The sequence below is a fragment of the Passer domesticus genome, chromosome 1, assembly GCF_036417665.1.
Source record: "Passer domesticus isolate bPasDom1 chromosome 1, bPasDom1.hap1, whole genome shotgun sequence".
NCBI classification, from domain to species: domain Eukaryota; kingdom Metazoa; phylum Chordata; class Aves; order Passeriformes; family Passeridae; genus Passer; species Passer domesticus.
The window spans coordinates 145,651,943-145,673,624 of record NC_087474.1 but is presented as its reverse complement, the minus strand read 5'-3'; the positions used below and the strand labels follow the sequence as shown (position 1 = coordinate 145,673,624).

The 21,682-nt window shown below is 32.9% G+C and overlaps 1 protein-coding gene and 1 long non-coding RNA gene across 5 annotated transcripts in view; one reads left to right on the top strand and one right to left on the bottom strand.

The window, feature by feature from the left end:
* CSMD3 (CUB and Sushi multiple domains 3) overlaps positions 1-21,682 on the top strand; it is a 589,442-nt gene that overhangs the window by 323,674 nt on the left and 244,086 nt on the right. For all 4 annotated transcript variants that reach the window (XM_064395032.1, XM_064395025.1, XM_064395049.1 and 1 more), the window contains 4 exons: positions 7,810-7,992; positions 9,158-9,484; positions 15,908-16,102; positions 20,319-20,457. In XM_064395032.1, coding sequence (XP_064251102.1) covers positions 7,810-7,992; positions 9,158-9,484; positions 15,908-16,102; positions 20,319-20,457 — 844 coding nt within the window. The remainder of the gene's footprint in view (positions 1-7,809; positions 7,993-9,157; positions 9,485-15,907; positions 16,103-20,318; positions 20,458-21,682) is intronic.
* LOC135283908 (uncharacterized) overlaps positions 2,336-21,682 on the bottom strand; it is a 29,917-nt gene continuing 10,570 nt past the window's right edge. The window contains exon 3 of the long non-coding RNA XR_010349508.1: positions 2,336-4,772. This is a non-coding gene — a long non-coding RNA (uncharacterized LOC135283908). The remainder of the gene's footprint in view (positions 4,773-21,682) is intronic.

Here is a 21,682-nt window from a genome sequence, read left to right as displayed (position 1 = left end):
TAACAAAACTACTTCATTTTTTGTGGTATAACTATATGATATAGCACGCCAGAATGTCAAACTGCATTTTAAGTTTTAAATGTAAAAAATTACATGAAAAGTTCTCCAAATTATGCAGTGATGCATCTTTGGTCCAGCTAAAGTCATGTACATTGACAAAAAGTCATCCTGAATTAATTAACTATTCCCCAATGTAGTTTCTCCAGATTGAAGTGGATGCATAATGAAAGAAAATATAATATGCCTCCTTCCATCCCATTGTCTAGGTTCTTGGTAGAGGGAGATTAACTGAAGAAGAAAGGTGTGATTGATTAAAAGCTATAGTGTTTGGGAAGCAAAGGGGATTGAATAGACAGAGAGGAATGTAAAGATACATAGACACACTGCAGTTTCAGAAGAACACAATGTCTCTCTTGACATGCGTCTTCACATCAAAATTATACTGAAACAAAGCAAGTATTACTTCAATATGACTGAAGGAGAAAGACCATATTGACAGGGTTTGGGACAATATAGTAATGAAGGCAACAAAAATCTCTTGAGGCAGCATAGATGAAATACAAACATTGTATTCTCACAACTTGAAAAATTTTTAAGTGACAAAATACCAGCTGTTTTTGCATGCAAATATGGAATTAACAAGATACTGTGATTTAGCAGTATTTTAACAGAAATTTAGGAAATACCCCAGTTTTTGTTCATTTTTTAATATAAATGGGAAGTCTCATGGTGCGATTAAATTGTATGTATGGGTAATCTTCTACATAACAGTTTATTTTCTAAACCTAAATTAAGAGAATAACTTATTTTATTGGAGGTGTGGTTATTATTTAACCCCCCCCCCCCAGGGCTCATTCATTAGCCAGGCCATCTTATTTCTGGCTGACTAGTAAATAACTCAGCTTTAGATATGGATCATAGTCCTGCATAGGAGGAGAAGGAATATGTATATCCATAAAGTCTATAAGTACCTGAAATATATAACACAATGTAGTTATAAAATATATTATGCTAGAAGTAGAAAACTTTAATGGAATAAAAGTTGGAATGGATGGAATAAATGGATGGAATAAAAATCATGTTGATATATCTCCTGTCCCTCTGCAAAATCTATTGTCATGAAGAATGGCTGTAACTTTTTTTCTTTACACTAGAAATGTTGAGTGTTTGTAATATACATAAAATATTACTTTTAATTGTGTCTGCCATTGTTTTCTTACTTCATTCTCAGAGGATCTTCATCTGACTTCCCTATGAGTGTTATTAGAAAAATTATCCCCCTTTAATTAATTATCCCGTTTTTTTTCTTTGTGAAATGTTCACATTTTGGCTCATCAATTTATATGATCAGGAAAAGAGAAGTACCCTGACAACTGGCACAATTCAGCAAGGACAAAGGAAGTTATCACCACCTACATAGTAGGGTAGGGAAAGAATAACTCTATTTTTATAGATTTCTTTTCTCCCTGTAGCATTTGAGCAGAATAGAACTGACCCTGTACCATTGAATGGCTGTTTTGTATAACACATTATAGATTAAACATTTTATGAATTCATATAGGGAAAAGACTGTATGCTTAAATCCTCCTCATCATCTCTTTTCCTCCCTTTCCATACCTGTTTCTCCTGTAGAAGGACCCAGGAGCACAGAGAAGGTGCTGGAACACCTTAATGGGTGTCTCACCTGGAGCAGTCAGGCACAGATGGAGTTTTCTTATAGTTTGGCTACAGGCATCATTCCATTCTGTTGTATTTAAAAACAATGCAAGATTCATTCCTTATCTTTACACTTAGCAATTGCTAAAAAAATAGCCCCACTACATATTAGACAAGATCCTTTTTTTCTTATCTTTTAGGCAAACAAAGAAGGAAAAAAGAAAATAAATATAAAATAAATATAAAACCTATTCTTGTCAGAATTGAGGGTGAGCAAATCACACTAGTTGTTCGGGGTAAAAAATAGTGTTTAAGGTAAAAACAAATTGTTTACAGATCTGAATTTCCCAAGACATTGAATCTGTAAATAAAAGTCTGTTCATTAGAAGGAAATAAGGGTATTGATAACCTTTAAAATACAACTGAAAATCACATGGAAATAGACATTTTATTCTCTCACAAATGAGCTTCCATCCTTTGTTTATAAAAATACTCACACTTTAACAGTAATAGGTAACACACAAAACTATTTCTTTTATTTGAAGATACATACAAATATTATAATATTTAGGAGAAGGACTGTTAGGTGATTCAAATTTCTGTTTGTTTACAAATACCTAAACCCTATTACAAATAAATGTAACTAATCTCCAATCTATTACTATGTAAATTGGTAAGAATCATCTAAGACTGCTGAAAATCCAAAGCTGTTTGTCTGCTTTGTATCTTTAAGATTATGTTTTTGAGTATACATACTATGAAGACACATGGTGTAATTTACATTATTTATTATCCTGGTTTACACTGAGAAATGTATATGTTCTTCATTCATAAGTTATTAGTTTTTATTTTCCCAATTTCTGCTTTTTCTGTGCCTTTTCTCCTTAATATTTAAGATAGAATGTTCAGGATAAAATAGATGATATGTTGGATTGATTCCAGCTGAATGCCAGGTGCCCACCAAAGTGGCTCTATCACTCCACTCCTCAGCAGGATGGGGAGGTTAAACATAACAAAAGGTTTATGGGTCAAGATAAGACCAGAGTTATCAGTCATCATGGGATGCAAAACAGTCTTGGCTTGGGAAAATTAATTTAATTTGCTGCCAATCAAAATCAGAGTAGTATAAAGAGAAATAATCCCTTGCAATGGCACAGGAGGACAGGGAATGGGGACTGGTCAGTTCATCACATGCTGTCTCTGCTGTTGCTTCCTCCTCATGGGGAAGGACTTCTCACACTTCTCCTCTTCTCCAGCATGAAGTCCCTCCCATGGAGGCAGTCTTCACAAACTTGTGGGCTCTTCCCACAGGCTGCAGTTCTGTTCACTGTGATCCACCATGGGTCCCTTTCGTGAGCACAGTCCTTCCACTATCAAAACCTTGGCATGCAAACCTAAAGATGATTATACAAACACTGGCTCCTTGGCCTTTGCAAGCAAAATTACAAAAATTGCCTCCCTTATTTGAGATATTCAAGAACTGTCTGGACACAATCCTGGGCAACATGTCTGAGATGACCCTGCTTGAGCAGGGAGGTTGGACCAAATGACCCACTGTGCTCCCTTCCAGCCTAACCTACTCTGTGATTCTGTGAAATATATTATGGTATGTGTTTCTAAATTTTTGAATAAGAAAATCCTGCATTGGGAACATAAGCACAACAATTGCATAACTAAGTTAGATATATGTATTCAGTAATGTGTATATAAATTGTACATACCATAGTATTTCAAAATGGGATTACATAAATTTTTAACGCATTATCTTGCAAAATGTCAGTGTGTCAATATATGGTGGTGAATGCTTGTAGCTTTTGCATAAAAAATTCAAATATCAAACAGCAAGTTTTATCTTTTTGAATTACAAAGTTGAACTTTCTTTTCAAATACTAGTATTTAGTTTATCCAGTATTCTTTGCTTCAAAAAATACTATGTAATGAATTCAAATGCTCTTTTACTAATGACTAATCAAATCTAGTTTTGTGTCATATTTTCCTTTGATGCAGTCAGTAAAACAAATAATGAACATTTTCTGAGTTATTGTTAAAGTAAAGAATGTTTGGTCTTGCTTGGTGTTTCCTTGAAGGACTACAAATTTTGAATCTCTGCTGAAGTGATAACAAGTCTTCAGTATTGCACTTTTCCAGTGTGCACCAGTGATCTCTTTTCTTTCAAAATTGTTTTCCTTATAGGAATTCCATTCTTATCTTTTATTCACTCTTGAGTTACAGAAATGGAAAGATAGACAAGCTACCTCTTCAAACCCTTACTCCAGTGCATTTCTGTCAAAATGCATTTGTGTAGTAAGTGACCATTTCTTTTCCCCAAGGCCCCTTTTAGTCACCTCCAAAATGGGCTTGTCCTTCACACAGAGAAGGGTAAGAAAAAAACTCAGAGAAGGGTAAGAAAAAAACCCATTCCTATCTGGCTATACAAGGGGCTATTGTAGCCTGGGGTTCTCCCTTCAGTATATCACTGGTTAGAAATCTGCAAAATCTTTTAGTGAGATATACAAAATAGTGTAAGGATAATTTAAAATGAATGCAGATGGTTATCTTAATTTGCTTTATATTATTCTTTTACTTTTCCCTTAACCTGATATGTTTTCTAGACATTTCTTGTTAGAATACTTTGTCAATTATTAACTTAATTCAGTGCTGTGAAACTGCTAAGTGTATAGATTTTTTCAGGATTATTGCTTTTTTCAAACTGTATCCTAAAAAGTTTCAACAGGAGTTCATCTTTTAAAAATAGATGGCTTTCTAATATCACCAGAAATCATCCCTCCTTTTACTGTTAATGTCTTTCTTTGTGAAATAATTTCTGAAAACAAAAAAGGATTTTATTTTCTATCTCAAAAAACTTATACCATAAAAGAATATGCCTGATTCATTGTTAACACATTTAACAATTTTTATTTATTGGTAGAGGTTATTTTCCCTTTTTATAAGGCTACAAAGGAAACAAGGATTATTTACCCGAAATAATATTCTCATACGTTGTTTGGTTTTTTTTTTCCTTAGGCACAAATAGCAATACTTATCTTTTGTATCACAGTGGTAGTGATCACAGGAAAACAAATATCCATCCTAGCCACCTCATTGTAGCTAACAATCTGCAAATTTCAAAAAGCAGAATGAATCACAAAAAACAACAAAAAACAATATGTAACACTACAAAGTAACCAAAATGTAAAATAAAATACACAAATGTGTGTAACTAACAAATTTACTTTTGACTTTTCATGGTAGTTGATATATATAATAAACTTATTCCAAATACTTACACTGACACACTATAGAAATAATGTTTCTAAACTAAAATATACTCTATAACAATTTCTGCTCTGAATTTCCCCCTTTTTTTTATATATCTGCATTACATGTAAGGGGGCATTATAATTAATAATATTTTAGTCCAACAAATACACTAAGCAGTAGACTTTTACATGCAGTTTTATCGACAGGCATTCAAGTTATATTCCAGAATAGCCCATACACCTTCTCTTTCTCTTCACATTTGGTGCCTCACACTGAAATTTCCAGCTTTATAGTTGTGAGGTTTTGTATGTTTTAATAATGGCATTAATAAGCTGTCTGAAAATTTACTGGTTTTCTGCTTATCATAAAACAATAGTAAATTATTTCTATTGATCATGAATGAATTATTTACAATGAGGGACTAGTATGAGTTTTTCAGGAAGAGAGGCTCTGTCAGGATCTGAACCTAACTGCTAACGAATTTTTGAAACAAAATGCATAGTGCAGGGAAGCGGAAACACAAGTGGTAGATCTAGTAGTAAAAAATGTGATTTTAATTTACTCTTTAGTGAATTAAAATAAGTATGAATTCAAATAAATATTAATATACTTTCCTAAAATCATGCTATTTAAAATGTGAATATGTGACAAAAGCCCAGGAAGCAGCTTGGTTGTTTCCTCTGTGGTTTAAAGAAAGTTTATTGACATTCTCTAGAGAAATCTAAGAAGTATTTGCACTTCTATTAAAAACAAAACAAAACAAAACAAAACAAAACAAAACAAAACAAAACAGAACAAAACAAAACAAAGCCCACCAAACAAGTAAACAGCAACAAAACCCCAAACAAAACAGAAAATCAAACCAAATCATTTCTGCTCCTGTGGAAAACTAAGTAACGACAGAAATAGTCTGTTTCAAATTCAGAGATGAACTGATGCTAATACAAAATTTAGAAAGTGTATAAAAGCATTGCAAGCAATGCATGCAGCAAAGTTGTAAAAGCAATGAAGGAAATATTTGCTATAAATTTAAATTAATACAAATGGGGTTTAGGGATGGTTTAATTAATTTAAATCCATTATTCATACAACATTTTTTCCCACTTGATTTTGTTTAAGAAAGCAAATTCAGCATAAGGCTATGGATGTAATCTCTCAATCACATAGAATTTTTTTTCCAACTAGCTCCTGTAAATGATTTTACTCTGCCTAATAGTTTTTTGAATGCAGAACAGTTCCTTTAAGTCCTGAAAGGGATAGTTTTGGTCAGCTATGTATCTTTTAAAATTTGAGAAAAAAGCATGGAATCTCTTGCCCAGCTACATCTGAATAGAAACCTCAAAAGAGAGTAAATTGAAGTGGATATAAATACATTTACTGCCTAGGATATATTGTTTGAGAAAACTATGCTAACTTGCATGATGTAGTCACTTGCTGGAGAACTAGTTTATAGAATACATTTGTTTATAGAATGTATTTATTTCCAAATGAAATATGAACTGACTTAGACCCTTAGCCTAGGAAAACTTTATATTTCTTTGGCTGTTAAAAACTGAGCAGTTTTATAGGTTTGACATTAACAGTCCCACAAAAAATTGAAGACAGGAGAGTGAGTTTGTGTGTACTCTGGGATAGTTTATGTTGTTTCTTCAGGAAAGTGGTAATTTTTTTTTTTCTTTTATAATAATGAATTATATAAAACCTTTCCTAGAACTGTTTGAGAAAATACAAATAAACTGAAAAGAAGTGTTCATGGTTTTTTTGTTCTTTTTATTAGATGGTTTGCTTTTGATGTTTTTGAGTTTTCTTTACCCAAACAGAATAATAAAGCCTTTTAAAACTCTGTGGAGTATTTTTTTAGATAATATTCAACTCTTTTTCAGTTTCTTATTAAAATTGAATGTTCTTTATCTGCTTCATGCCACATTTTAATTGTATTTAGAACCTTAATATCTGAAAGCTTTGAGAAATCAAAATATTACCCTAGAAAAATTGTTTGAGTAAAAATCAAAACACTTGCTATTCTGTTTTTACCTTGTATTCAAACTATCATATATGGAAATGTGAGAAAAAGAGAAAAGGCTTCAAGACCTTCAAAGAGAAAACCTTAAACTATGGTACAGCGATGTTTGTTGCTGCCATTACATGTACATTTTTAGAAGATTCTTCCATGCCTGTAACCACTGAAAATTAAAACAGGATACAGCTTGAGACAATGTCATAGCTCTAATATTTGTTGAATTTATAATCATTCAGATTCCTTGCCGTTGAGACTACTGAGGTAAAATGTTATTTGACTACAGAGAAATTATTTTTTTCATATGTTTACATAATGTATGTGCATATAAATTTGTATATATAATTATGTCTAGCCTCCTTTTTTACTGTGGGGAATTGTTTTGATGCCACCACTCCCTTATATGCCATGTCATTAGTACATCAGTTTGAACTGTATTGCCATGTGGACAGTGTTTACACATTGGGGAACTGGTCTCTGTTTCTTCTTTTAAGAGTTCATGTATTTTACTTAATGATATTATTGTTTAAAATTTTATGAAATAAAATAGGGCAAAAATACTTTTCCTCATATCTTTAATTTTCAAGCATTTTATAAACACAAAGAATTTTGATTTTACTAATCTCTTGTAGTGGTTTAACTGTAGCAAACAACTAAGCCAAACACGACCACTCACTCATTCCCCCTGGTGGGATTCCTTATGCAGAATTTCCTCCCTAAGAACCTGGGGTATAGAATCAAACTCAGTGGTGCATTTTGACAGCTGTTCTTATATAGATAATTTTAATTTGCTTAGAATTTTCTACATGTCAGCATGTACATGCAGCAAGTTTGTTTTATTCTTCTATAAATAAATTCCTTATTTATTTCAACAGAAATTGAAAAAGAAAGCTGTGGGGATCCTGGAACACCATTGTATGGTATTAGAGAAGGGGACGGATTTTCTAATCGTGATGTTTTAAGGTTTGAGTGTCAGTTTGGATTTGAGTTAATTGGAGAGAAATCTATCATTTGCCAAGAAAACAACCAGTGGTCTGCAAACATACCAATCTGTATTTGTATGTACCACATATTTTCTTATTATTATTTTTAAGGCATTGTGATAAGCTTTACTTAGGGGTAATAATTATGGGTAATTATTTGTGTGATTGATTTCAGAGTTAGTAAAATGTTATTAACTCTCCTGACAGGATGAATTTACTTTTTCTCAGCAGGTTTGCCTAATGTACATGCCCAAGGGACAGGTTCTAAAACTGCTAAAACATTTTTTTTTCTCTTATACCAAGTCTTAAAGCAATTCCCTATATGTGCTTTGATACAGTGGTTTATTATTGGCTTTTTTTGGGTAGAATTCTGTTGATTTTATGATGTAAATTATGTATGATACAATTTTGATAGCCAGTCTTAAAAATTATTATATTTCCTCAGATTAGAAGTTGCTGAATTGAAATAAAGAATTTAAATTATTTACATTTCCCCCATGTATTTTATATACATACCTATTAGCACTTAAATTATATTTAGTATTTATAGCTCTGTTCCAGTAGCATTATATAGCATAAGGAAAACATTTGCACTATATAGCATAAGTTGTATTATATAGCATAGGTATATACAATGTTGTGATACTTATTTGTAGCAGCACCTTTCTTAACTTTTCCACTCAGTAGTATGGATCAAATATATTCAGGGTGCAATCAGTTGTTTTCATCTCTGCAACTCAATTTAATATGGCTCAGCTGAATTTATTGAATATAATATCTTATCCTGATAACAACAAAACATCTCATCTCTTTGAGGCTTCTTAATTTCTTGTGCCTCTGTGTGAACAACAAATGATAAGGGCACTATTGACTTTCTGCCCCTTTAATGTGCTCAGTGGGAGGTCTGCTCATCTAAGCAGTTCCCTACAAGAGAAAATAAGTGGTGCCAAGTGATTGTTATCAAGGGTAAATTGTAAGGACTGCCATGGATTTCCAATGCAGCAAATATGTTCTTTATTTCTTGTGGGCTCTGCTTGAGAGGTAGTTTTATTGAGAGGAGGGAAATATGAATATTGGAAAAACAACATTCTTTCCAGATTCACATATCACCACAAATAATGGATTGTTCAGTTGAGGTACTCAGCAAGTTTTAAGATTTCTTGCAAAAACTTAGCCCTAAAACAGTCTTTATTGAAGTGTTCTATTCAGTTATCTAATTTATTTCTCCCTTTTTTGGCAGTTCCTTGTCTTTCCAATTTCACTGCACCGATGGGAACAGTTCTTTCACCTGATTATCCAGAAGGATATGGGAATAATTTAAACTGTATCTGGACAATAATTTCAGACCCTGGGAGTCGAATTCATCTCTCCTTTAATGACTTTGACTTGGAATCTCAGTTTGACTTCCTTGCAGTTAAAGATGGTGATTCTGTAGATTCCCCCATAATTGGAACATTTACTGGTGCTGAAGTTCCTTCCCATCTTACCAGTAATGGTCACATTTTGCGTCTGGAATTTCAAGCTGACCATTCAATGTCAGGACGTGGATTTAACATCACTTATAACAGTGAGTAATCCTATTTTTGTGTGTGTGTGTGGTTTTGTTTTCAACATACAGTCTAGGTGATAGCTTAAGTATTTAAAAAGGATGCTATGGTAATGCAGCTTCAAGTAAATCCTATATACCTAAAAATTCCTAATATAAGTGTTTGGATCATTGCTCAAATACTGTGCCAGGGCTGCAAATACACGTATTGTTCTCATTTATAGCTTTAGAAATCATTGTGATAGGAGTGTTTGGCAGACTGACAAATCAGGCCAATCCCAAATTGTATAATAGAACTTTACTAAATTTGCTGACAATGCAATGCCACATAATATTAATCACCATCACTACCTGTACAAAATTGTTCTTGAAAACTCATATGTTCAGCTGTGAACATATGTGATATCCTGGAGCTGATGGCTGCAGTCTTTGCTATCTCCTAGTCACTGCAGATCAGTGAGCAGCCATAGGAGCTCTTTGATCAGTCAAACCACAATAGACTTTTTTTTTGCTGCCAAAACTGTTACATTTCTTCTGAAACACATATGAAGAGCTTCCTACCTTGCACTGTTACCAAGTAATTTGGTATTTATTCCATACTAAAATCCAGACAGGATATATTCCCAGCTAGTGCAGACATGGTGGTGCAAGGCCATAGCATGAATAATTACTAGAAACAGTTTTCACTGTGAAACTTCCTGGGAGTGTATGCAAAATTAAATTTTGCCACTCCAGCATGATCCTGAAGTATTAGACTTGCTGCTATGGGTAGACTGTGATAGGAATAAGAGAGCATCTAGTAGGGGGCTCATTGGTACTCTTCAACCAGAGCTTCTCCACCTCATCAATCCCCCCACATCTGGAAATTTTGAGTTTGCCTTTTCTTTCTTTCTGATGGTAGGGGTAGCAGAGTTTTCCATACTAGCAGACAGAAAAAAAATAAGGAAAATAAAATAAATATTTTGATATTTCCAAAATGTGATTTCATGTGTAATTAGTCCCATTTCTGTCTTTCTCCCTAACATCTGAGAGTATATATAATTCCAGAGGCTTGCTTGAGATTTAAGAGAATATACAACCGCATGATTTGAAGGAGAGCACATCTCTCCCTCCCTGTGTGACCTGCTGGACTGTATGAAAAAAAAACTTTGTTGTTTAGGTTTTTTACTCTTAAAAACCTAAACTAACCCTCTAAATCAAAAAAGAAATGAGAGATTAAGAGAAGCTGGTAATTGAGAGACCCAGACTTCACATTTTTCTCAACGAATGTTAACAGTTAATATTATTTTCATAAAATCTCAAGGACTGAATTCCCCTGTGGCTGCTTGCTTTTCTTGCATAATCTTTCACCTCTCTATGTTTATTTTTTCTCTCTTAATTTTTGTTTTGATTTAGGTTGTCAGTCTTTCAGAGAATTATTTATTAAGATGTACATTAAACATTGCTGTCTGAATAAGAAAGAGATAAACTGACACTTGATTATTCTGTAAACATTATTTTTGTGATATTGTTTTATATTTCTGCTCTCAGCCCTCTGATTCATCCTCAGATCATTTGTAAGAAATCACAAATATAGAATGTAAGCATGAAGAACGTGTGGTATCTTCTAACTGGTTTTTATAGGTACCAATCATAATTCCTAACCTTTGGTAGCTACATATCTCAGTACCGTAACTAAATATTGGAAAGTCAGGGCTTATTCAGAGCTACTGAAATATGAAATCAGGCATAATGAAAATGAGATATTGAATCCATGTTTCTTTACAGAAGTTTTAACATTTTCTCTTTATTTTCTTTTACCTCATGTCCTTTCAACATTTATAACAGTTCTCTTTATTTTAAAGTTTCATTGTGGTGTGCTCAACGCTGTCAAACCTAAATCTAGTGATGATAAAACCAAAACCAGTTATTGGAGGATCTAAGGTAGTCTTCTAGGATAAAAATTAGGGCTGTGTATAAATGGATTTTCTCAAGTTGCCCCATTTTGCACAGCTAGAACTAAATATATAAGTTAATGTAGAATTTATAATGAAAATGAAAGATGGAGAAGATGAGCATGGAATGCTCCTTGTATTTAGTTTATATTTTGAACTACATAGAAATACACTTATCAGATAAATTCTGCTTCTTTAAAAAATTTGCAGATTTCTTTGTGCATGTGGTAGTTTGATCATGTCATTTAAATTATGCACCATTAGTATCAAGTGATACAATTTTAATAAGAAGCAACAATCCAATATTAACTTTACCTGTTATATAATGAAACAAATTAATTTTGAAAAGAATTTAAAATGTTTTTCAGCAGTTTAACATATTTATATTTTTATTGCTTTTCTTCGGTGTGTTTGTGCATGTGTTTGTTAAACTCTGTAGCTAAAATCTGCTCACAAAAACAACAATATCTCCAAATAATGTCTACTATTTCTTCAGTAAAGACTTCTTCAATCTGATAAATTACAGAAGTAATCTTTCCATATTAAATAAGGTCCAAAAGAGATGATAAAAAAGGAGTGAATAGAATTTCACTCTGTCTTAGCATTTGGAAAACCAAAGTTAATTAAAAATATCTGTTTTCTGCTAACTCTCCAGTTGATATATTCCAAAGCTATCAGTCTCTTTTTGCCCCTTTCAAGAGTAGAAACAGTATATCACAGAAACAGTATGTCTTGATCAATCTTTTCTAATAAGAATGTAGGCTAGTAATGTAAATACTAAAATAAACCCAACAACTTCATTGATGTTTTTGAGGTGTAGAATGGAGAAGATAAAACTGAGTTACTATTACATAATCTGATTATTTAATGGTATTTCTCAGAAAATATTTCAATGCCATATTTATTTTTATTACAGAAACATGTTTGGTCTCAGATAATTACTCATCTTCCAGTAAAATTGAACATAAATCTAACTTTTATTGGAATTAAACAAAAAATTAAATTTCAGGTGTGTCATCTTTGAGTTATTACACTAAGTCTAACAAAGATTTCCTATTTAGTTAAATTTTGGGACTATATCATAGAAATATGTGACTTGAAAATGGATAATACAGAGAATGTTCTAATAAGCAAAGGAATAGGAACTGAAAGGCTGTGATTTTCTGCTTGGAAAAGGAGGCAAAAAAATGTTTCACTATGTGCAGCAGAACACAGGGATATAGCAACCTAAAACTGCACTGGTTTAAGTTGCTATGGAAATGCATATTTACACCTGATTCCTTGTTTCCCCTTTATATCCCAAACCCAAAAGCTGTTAATGATATTTCTGGTGCCTGTGAAGATATTTACAAAGTCAGTCATCCCTAATCCTGCCTGTAGTAAGTTATATGTATTAAACTACTCAGTTCAAGGAAAGTATGAGCCTTTTATCATATTCGTGATTCCTTTATGAATGCTTCCCACTTTATCTTTGTTTAATTATGGAGAACAGAGCTAGACATAGTATTGAATATAGTCACATAAATTACAAGAAATAAATTTATATAGCCTCTTTGCTTCAGTGTAGATTTCCCACTTAGGTTAGAACAGATGAAATGCACACTTAAAATTCAGTGTGACAGCTGAAGCCATCTGACAGAGAATGCACATTTACTTCCTGTGACAAAGGAGTTAATGCAGAGGAAACTCAGAAGTTGCTAGGTCCTCCATGGGCAGGCATTTCACAAACCAGATTCATGATAACTTTCCTTTGGGCTGAGGTGGATGAGTATTTTGAGCTGGAAAGCATCTTCCAGATTGTTTGATTTATGCTTGCTGTGGACTTTGAGCTGTTCCTCATTCATTGGGGTATAGTTCTGGGCAAATATCTTTGAATAAGCTTGAATGACCTGCTGTTTCTTATTATGTTGATATTTTTTGTTCCTGTTTTTATTACAGCTGCTTAATTATGCTAGCATAAACCTTATGAATTACATAGCAGCCTGAAAAAGGTCAAACTATGGGCCTCTGACATCAGCCTCATTACTCCAGTAATTTCAGCTCAGTGGACCAAGACTAGGACAATCCCAGATGATGTGTTTATATCTAAAAACTGATTTACTGTGGTTTACTGCTGTGTTAGTGTATGTTCATAACAACACATTTTTCCTGCCACTTGCTCCTGTTAAGACTTTTTCAGTCTCAGTACTTCTCAACCTAGAACTCTTCAGAGTGTAGTGTACTAGAAAGAAGTAGGAGTTAACATGTGATGGTACTGTATGATGGTACTGTGTGATGGCATAGCTGCCACTTGTTTACATGGCTTTAAATAGTCTTTCACGATAGTTTTTAGTATGAAATATATTGCTATTATTTTATGTTCCCTTAACTTTTGTTCTTCTCTGATATTTTCTTCTGAAAGTACTATCTTTACTTAAAGCTGTTGCTGTACTTAGCAGCTAAAACTCTTGGTAGGGCAATCCCCCAAAACAATTAACTGTGCCAGTGGGTTGTTCCTTTCTAGTCCTACTTGAAAGGACCTTTCAAAGCTGGCTTTAGATGGCATGAGTTGTGATTAGCTAGATACCTGCCTTCCTATCTCATGAGATCTCTGTAATTCCTTCCCTTTTTTGTTGTTGTTGTTGTTTCTTAATGCAAAATGCATATTTTAATATCCTTCTGAGTTAATAGCAGAATATCACTATTGTTCTGATCTGTGATATTTCCTGACATTTTTCCAGACATTGCCTTATATACTTGTACAGTCATGATAGTTGATGAAGATATATGCCAGGAAAACTGTATCTCCTCTTTACGTGTAATAGTTAATAAGGAACGTTTCTTGATTTCTGGTTTCTTAATTTGTCGCTAACAAGTAAAATATTAATTAATCATATACCCATATGCTCTTTTTCTTTTCAGCCTAAGGCTAGTATTTAATATTCCAGCACCACCATGAAGATTTTTAGAAGTATCAGCAGATGGAATTTGGCTCATTCAATAATATCACTGTAGCTAGGCTAAGCTACAAGTGACTGCTGTTGGTGGGACAGATTGTCTTTCACTATCTTGCCTCTCAAAGTCATTCTATGCAGTAAAATTGATCACATAAGAGCAGCAGTGGCAGCATTTCCTGAGCTGAAATATAGAGCAATGAATTGATTTTTCAACCTTAATAAACTGGTGTCACACACAAGCAAGCTAAACATGGAGTCAACATTTATCTACATTTATAGATAACAATATTGAAAATCTATCTCTGGGTTGTCTGAAAGTAGTAAGAAAAACAGACAATCAATGCCTTCCTTAAAAGTGATGACTGTGAACAAAGAATTGGAAAAGTTTTTGTAACTCCTCTGAAAAAGTATGGGATTGCATCACTTTTAATGCAATCTTTAAATGGTAGACAATTATTCAATGAAAGCACTATTTTCATTCCCAATATATATGGCATTGCCCAAGTCAAAATGTCGATAAATAAATGCTTTCCCTTATGCATTATTATGATTTAAAATACCTCTGTAATGGAACATCTGAGAAATCTTTCTAGTAACTTATTGAGATATTACTTTAAAAAAAAAAAAAACATTACGGGATTTGTATATATTTTGTCTAGCAGACACATTAGTAAAACTACAGAGGAAAAAAGTGAAAATCATCTTTTTAAGGACTTAGTAGTTTCTGATGTCTCCACATGTAAACATGTTTAGGAAGATACAATTCTCAGTCATCATACATAAGGAAGGTGGATATTTGTTCTTATTGAAAAATCAACATTTAAAAAAATATGCATTTGCAGTATTCTTCATCAATAAAACAACAAAATACAATAACTAACTGCTACATATCATATAATGATAATGCTATAAATATGACTTTGCTAATTTCTGTTAGGAAGATGGTATTTTTTATCCAAAAGTAAGGTATATTCTGCAGTAATAGACATGAACAGTCTTTGTCATAGTATCTGCAAGTATACAGGGAAATGATTTTTTTTCAATTTATCCAGACCTAAACTTGAAATTATCAAAGTTTCAAATTTTCTTTCTTCGGCCAACATTACCTTTTTTTCACTGTTCACCAGTTCTAAATACAGGAAACAAAATTAACTATGGTAGGATCAAGCCCTTGAAGGTCAGTATGGCTCAAATGGTGTGATGGTGATGTACAAAAGATGAGTAAAGGTTTTGTATCATACATAAATGATTGCCCTGCCCTTCTGAAAGAACATTCTGTCCCATTTTAATATTAAATAGTAAGAGTGTTGCTGGAAAAGTAGAATTTAGCCATCATTGAAATCTGCCAGCAACAAGCTCTCCAAGCTGAGTTCCATGCTGGTTTAACTTCATATTTAAGCAACTATTGATACTGTTTTCATTTTCTGCTGTTGAGCAAGTTCTTGTTTCTTATTTTTCCCTTCAATTTCCTAATTTAAATTGTTTGCTCTTACTAACGAAAAAAAATCTTTAAAATGTCATCTTTCTTGAAGAGTTCTATGTCTTCTACCACTTTGTTTTTTTCTCTTAAAAAGCATTTGGGCATAATGAGTGCCCAGATCCTGGAGTACCAATCAATGCTCGGCGTTTTGGTGATAACTTTCAGCTGGGGAGCTCAATTTCCGTTATATGTGAAGAAGGATTTATTAAAACACAAGGAACTGAAACAATTACTTGTATGCTAGTGGATGGAAAAGTAATGTGGAGTGGACCTATTCCTAAGTGTGGAGGTACGTATAATATTTTTTTCTAAATCAGGAGAACTTGATATAATGCATTTCAGATTGCCACCAAATGAAGTTGAGATTTTTGCAAATGAATAGCACAAAGCTTCTGTTATTGCTGATACAGTATTACATTACAATGAAAATACTGATCTCTCTGGGTCTTTGGCTATGGTATTTAAAACTGTTTAAGATGTTTTAGCTCTCTGTTGCAGTACTTGTGTTTCTTCTATCCCCAGTGATTCTAGGCTGGGGAAGACTCTCTTAGCAATTGATTTTTTTTTCCTAGAAATTAAATACTTCCATACATAGCAACATAAAATCACACTGTTATACATATTTCCTTTGACTTATTTATATTAATTGACTGTAAAATATAATCTTTGCTTCATTACTTGTTTATATTCTAGGATCTTTGTACCTAAAGGGGAAAATTAATTCAGCTGTTTGTAATGATTGAAAAAAAAAATCAATGATAATATTATCTCTGGTTTGTTAGCTTTTACAGTAAACAACAGTTTAGTTCTTATTTTCATTATGTAACTGCCTTCCTGACAAAATTTGAACAATTTTAATACATTAGTACAACTGCTTATAATATGCTTTGCATCCATATTTATTTTCTATGATGAATGATTATTGTTTCATAGATATAAGGTGTGTCAGTTTCATTGGACAGGATAGGCCATAATGCCTTTTCTTTATTATAAGGTTCATGTATCTGTACAACATTGCTAACAAAATATAATAAATAAAAATATTAAAAATTTTCAATGTTACATTATATTCTTAAATTACTGAGAATATTTTTAAGTGCCAGTCCATGCACAATGACAATATGATTCACAGGTGGTCTGAGACTCTGAGTGGAAAATATATTGGAATCCTAAAGTTTGAGACAAAGGTATATTTGAATTAGATGGTTTTTATCAGCTGTAGAATTAGATATAGTCTTAAAATTATAATTAAATTCGAAGGAAAATTAAAGTATTTTTAATTGACAGTTTAATTTGGTCTGTTAGGGTGTTCAGAAGTTTTATTGACAGTGTACACATTTGTCTGTAAAACAGACAAATATTTGATATAAACTGATATAAACTCAACATATACCTCATAATTTCATTGTCATATATATCAAGTCAAAGGATAAGCTCCACATACTTACTAGGAATGTGATTGCTGTGAATTTTTCCTTACAGTTCAGAACTGTCAGAAATTACAGTGTACCAGAGGGAGCTATTTAATAATCTGGTGCAGATTAACAATGTCAACATACTAGTTTTTCAGGGTAATCCTGGCTAGCCTCTGCTGGGACTTCCTCCCAGACCTGCTCACAGCCCAGGATTCTTTTTCAGCTCAGATAGTCACTTGGTTACCACCAAATCCCTTTCCTGTAACCAATCCAGTCCTGTTCACCTTTCTCAGGTGGAACTGGATATGTCTGTGAAGGCACTAACTCTGTGTGTGTGTGTATGTGCATGTGCACATCCCTGGTTCCTGGCTTCTTTTCTTTAGTCGAGGGGTCCTGCTTTTGCTGTTCCCTGATGATTTTGAGTTTGGGATTCCTGTCCTCATGCCTTTCATCTTTCCTGTGTGAGGGTTATATGGAGGATTTTCCCATAAACTGTTAAAATATTGTGCTGTTGTACTCATGCTGATGCTCTAACCTTGGTCTTCCTGCATAACTCTTGTAAGGTTTAATATCCTGCCATTCTGTAGCATTAGTGATAAGGTCTTAAAAAAAACAATTCTAAAACTATGAATCTACAAGATGTTTAGTGTTTCTGTGAATAGCCTGTTATCCTAAAGGCTTTTGCCTGGTCACGCAGGAAAATTTCCTGTTTCAACCCACGTACCTTGCTATACAAAGAAATAAATACAAATGAATTTGTGAGAATTCTTGGATCAGACTGAGATTGTCCTTTACTATTTGACACAGGCTTGTGTTTGATAAAGAGATTTTGCTTGATGACTACCTCTAGTTGTGTTATATTTCTAGAGTTTCATTTTGAACATAGGAACAGTGGGTATGAATCTGTCAGACAACCATCAAACAGGACTATAAGAATGAAGAGGGGATTAAAATCAGTGTAAAAAAGGTTAGGGAAACAATCATTTGGCACGATGACTGGAGAGTTTTATTTTCTAAAAAACAAGCTTTTTGAGATAAGCACAGCAGCTCAGCTATTCTGAAGGGAAGTACTCCTGGGTTTAGGAAATCAGCATGTGATGGTGAAAGTCAAACAAAAAAAATCCGTTTGATATTTATCTGCAAGAGCCAAAATCAGAGGACAGATAAGAAACATTTTCTTTAAGGAAAACCAGCAGCAAAACTCTCCTAAATAAAATAGAGAAGTCATTCCAAATTTAGGCAATCTTACAGTGTGCATTATTTTTAATGTACTATTCATAGGAATATTTTTTGTAATAGAGGTTTGGAGCTTTTTGTATTCTAAATGCAATCTGTGTCATGAAAATTCGGTGAGAATATGGAACTTTGTACATATTTAATAATACTGTATTGTAACTATGGAGTGTACTGGCTCAGAATAAGGCCATCTGGTTCCTATTCTTGTCAATATATTTTGTAGTTTCAAGGCTCTATACGTATTATGAATATTTCAAAGTGCTTATATACAATAAAGTATAGAAATTATGAATGCTCTAGAGTTAACCTTCTGGTTGTTGAGTTAAATATGAGTTTAAATAATTTATTGTTTGGCTGGTACTGTTTACTGTAGATAGTACAAAAAAATGACTCTAAGATAAAAGGTGAGAAACACCCACTTTAAATCCATCAGTGAATAAAAATAGAGGTATGCATCTGCATATTTAGAAGTGTTTGCAACATAATGAATTCTGAACTCTATAACTTCTAGAAACTCTTTCTTTTCCCTACACAGGAGAGAAAGATGGAGCATTATGTCCTAAAAAAAAAAAAAAAAAAAGAAACCAAAACAAATTGATAACCATTCGTCATTTTAATATAGGGTCTTGGTATTCTCCTGAGAAGAATGAAGATCAGACAAATGTGTAATAATTCACGGTCTTCAACTTGGAAGTTATGTCAAAGAGCACAAAATTAATCTATTTTTTTGTAATGGAGACGTTCAGAATAATATAGACAATGATATGTACTGTTGTACTTTGTTAAAATGAACAACCAAAATGTTTTGCAAGCTCTGCTAGGTGAAATAACCACAAACAGAAATTTAATAAATAGCCATATTTTTGTCAGAAAATGTTGTATATTTTACACTATTTTTAGTAGAGACACTAGCTTGTCAATGGTGCAGTAAGACCTTTCCAATTTCTTTGCAATATACAGTGATATGCGTAGTTAACTGTGACATGGTTGGGTGTTTTTATTGTTTGTTTGGTTGGTTGTTTTTGGGTTTTTTTTGAGCAGCCTTGTATGCACAAAGGCCACTGGAACCATGGTGTTTTTAAACTCTATAGCGCAGCCTTCTCTCCTTGCAAAGTAACATGCTTCTGCTCTCTGTCTAAATGGAAAAGGCTCTGGGTGTCCTCATGGACACCAAGTTAAACATGTGTCCTTGATGCAAAGAAGGTCAGTGGTATTCTGGGATGGATAAGGCAAACGGTTGAGCAGGCTGAAGCAGGTGATCTTTCCCCTCTACATGAGTACTGCTTGCAGAAATATATATTGTAATATTTATATATATTTTCCAATTAAAAATATCACCTAATCTTGTAAGAATGGTAAGTATTTCTTTTTCATGAATGAGGGATTTGAGCTGCTAACATGCCAAGCAAAATGTATGTGGTATGACAGTGGATTCCGTGATGTCAAACTTAAAATAACAGTTCACTGATTTATAGCTTTAAACTCAGCTGGAACTTAGCAAGTTTTTCAAGTCTCTCTGCCCACAATTAAAAGCAAAAATAATGATACTTTGTAGATATTGTGTTTTGTTTATATTATTTAATGCAGAAAATATATTACACACATAAGAACACAGTAGGGAAAAAACCTTTTTCAGAATTATTGAACAGTTTATTTCATCTTTTAAAGGTTTTAATTCAGTTATCTCCATCTAGTTCTGAACACCACAGGCCTGTCAGTTTTGAAGCAACTTCATCTTCCTGCAACTGGATTTTCAATATTTTTTCTTTCTAATTGTCCTATATTGAAATTGATAAATATGAATTGCACCTAATAAATCTGTGCTATTTACCTTTCTCTTTGTTTCATTTTTAGCTCCATGTGGTGGGCATTTTTCGTCTCCAAGTGGAGTAATCCTCTCTCCAGGCTGGCCAGGCTATTATAAAGATTCCTTGAATTGTGAGTGGGTGATAGAAGCTGAACCTGGACACTCTATCAAAATTACATTTGAAAGGTCTTGACTAATGTTTTTCTTACTTGTTTTCCAGTTTTTACTAGGAAAGAGGAGTTATTAGTTTTATCATAACATTAATTTGCATTATCTCTAAAAACAAGCAATTTTATTATCACATAGGACTTTTGGAAACTCCTTCAGAGGGCAGATATTATCTTCAGTGTAATTTCTACTTTGATGTGCTGAAAAAATTTTGAAATTTCTACCCTCTTACCCATATTTAATCCTGTCTAGGCCAGTAAAAAATTTTGTCTGTTTTTAAATATTAGCATGTTTCACTTGCTTTTACTGTATTGGTATGATGAATTATAATTGTTTAGTTCTTTTTTTTCTCTCAAAATCACATAATCTTCAACTCTGAAAAACTGAATCAGCTGTGAAAACTAAATTAAATGCAGTCATAATTTTCCCCACTCTGAATATTCAATTATCATATCAGCTGAACTATTGTTGTGAAAAGACTATGTCCTCTCAGGTTGGAGTTCCAGTGTCCCCAAATTACTGCAGCATTCCACTTTTCCTAGACTGATGTCTGTTACTAAGGTGCCTTCCTTATTCAAAGGATTTAAACATGCTGAAGCACCTTACATTTCTCATGGTAGCAAGATGTTGGCATTTAATTTGAACTCTTTATCAGAAAACAAGACAAAATACAATAAAAAATGCTATTCTTATGTTTTAGATTATTTTAATTGTAAATATTAAAACAAATTAGATGACAATCCAGTAAAAAAGTGACATGACATGAGGATTAGAATTATAGTATAAAAATATCATACAAGTACTTTTCAGTTGATATTTATGCAGCATGTTTTGACTAGGCCTGCTCACACTTGACTTAAAAGAAGGTATTTCTTCATTTTTAATGCAATTCAAAAGCTTTCTTAGCAAGAGATAAAATTCATATTCTCTTTGCAAAATTTGTCATTGTGATAAGATTTTTAAAACATTTTTTTCAAGTACTATAAGTTATTAATAAAGTGTTCATGGGACAATATAAACAACCAAAGGACAGGTAATATGTACACTTCACTTATTTTCTCTCCTTACCATCACATGAAATCTAGTCTTGCAAAATCACTAGTATATCACTTAAAATAATGTTTTATCAAATTTTTTCCATATAAAATACAATAAAAAATTGAATAATTCCTTCCTGCTGAAACTTCTGTTAAGTTTTTGAAAAGAAAATGATAACTTCAAGTACTTGATTTTTAATTCAGCA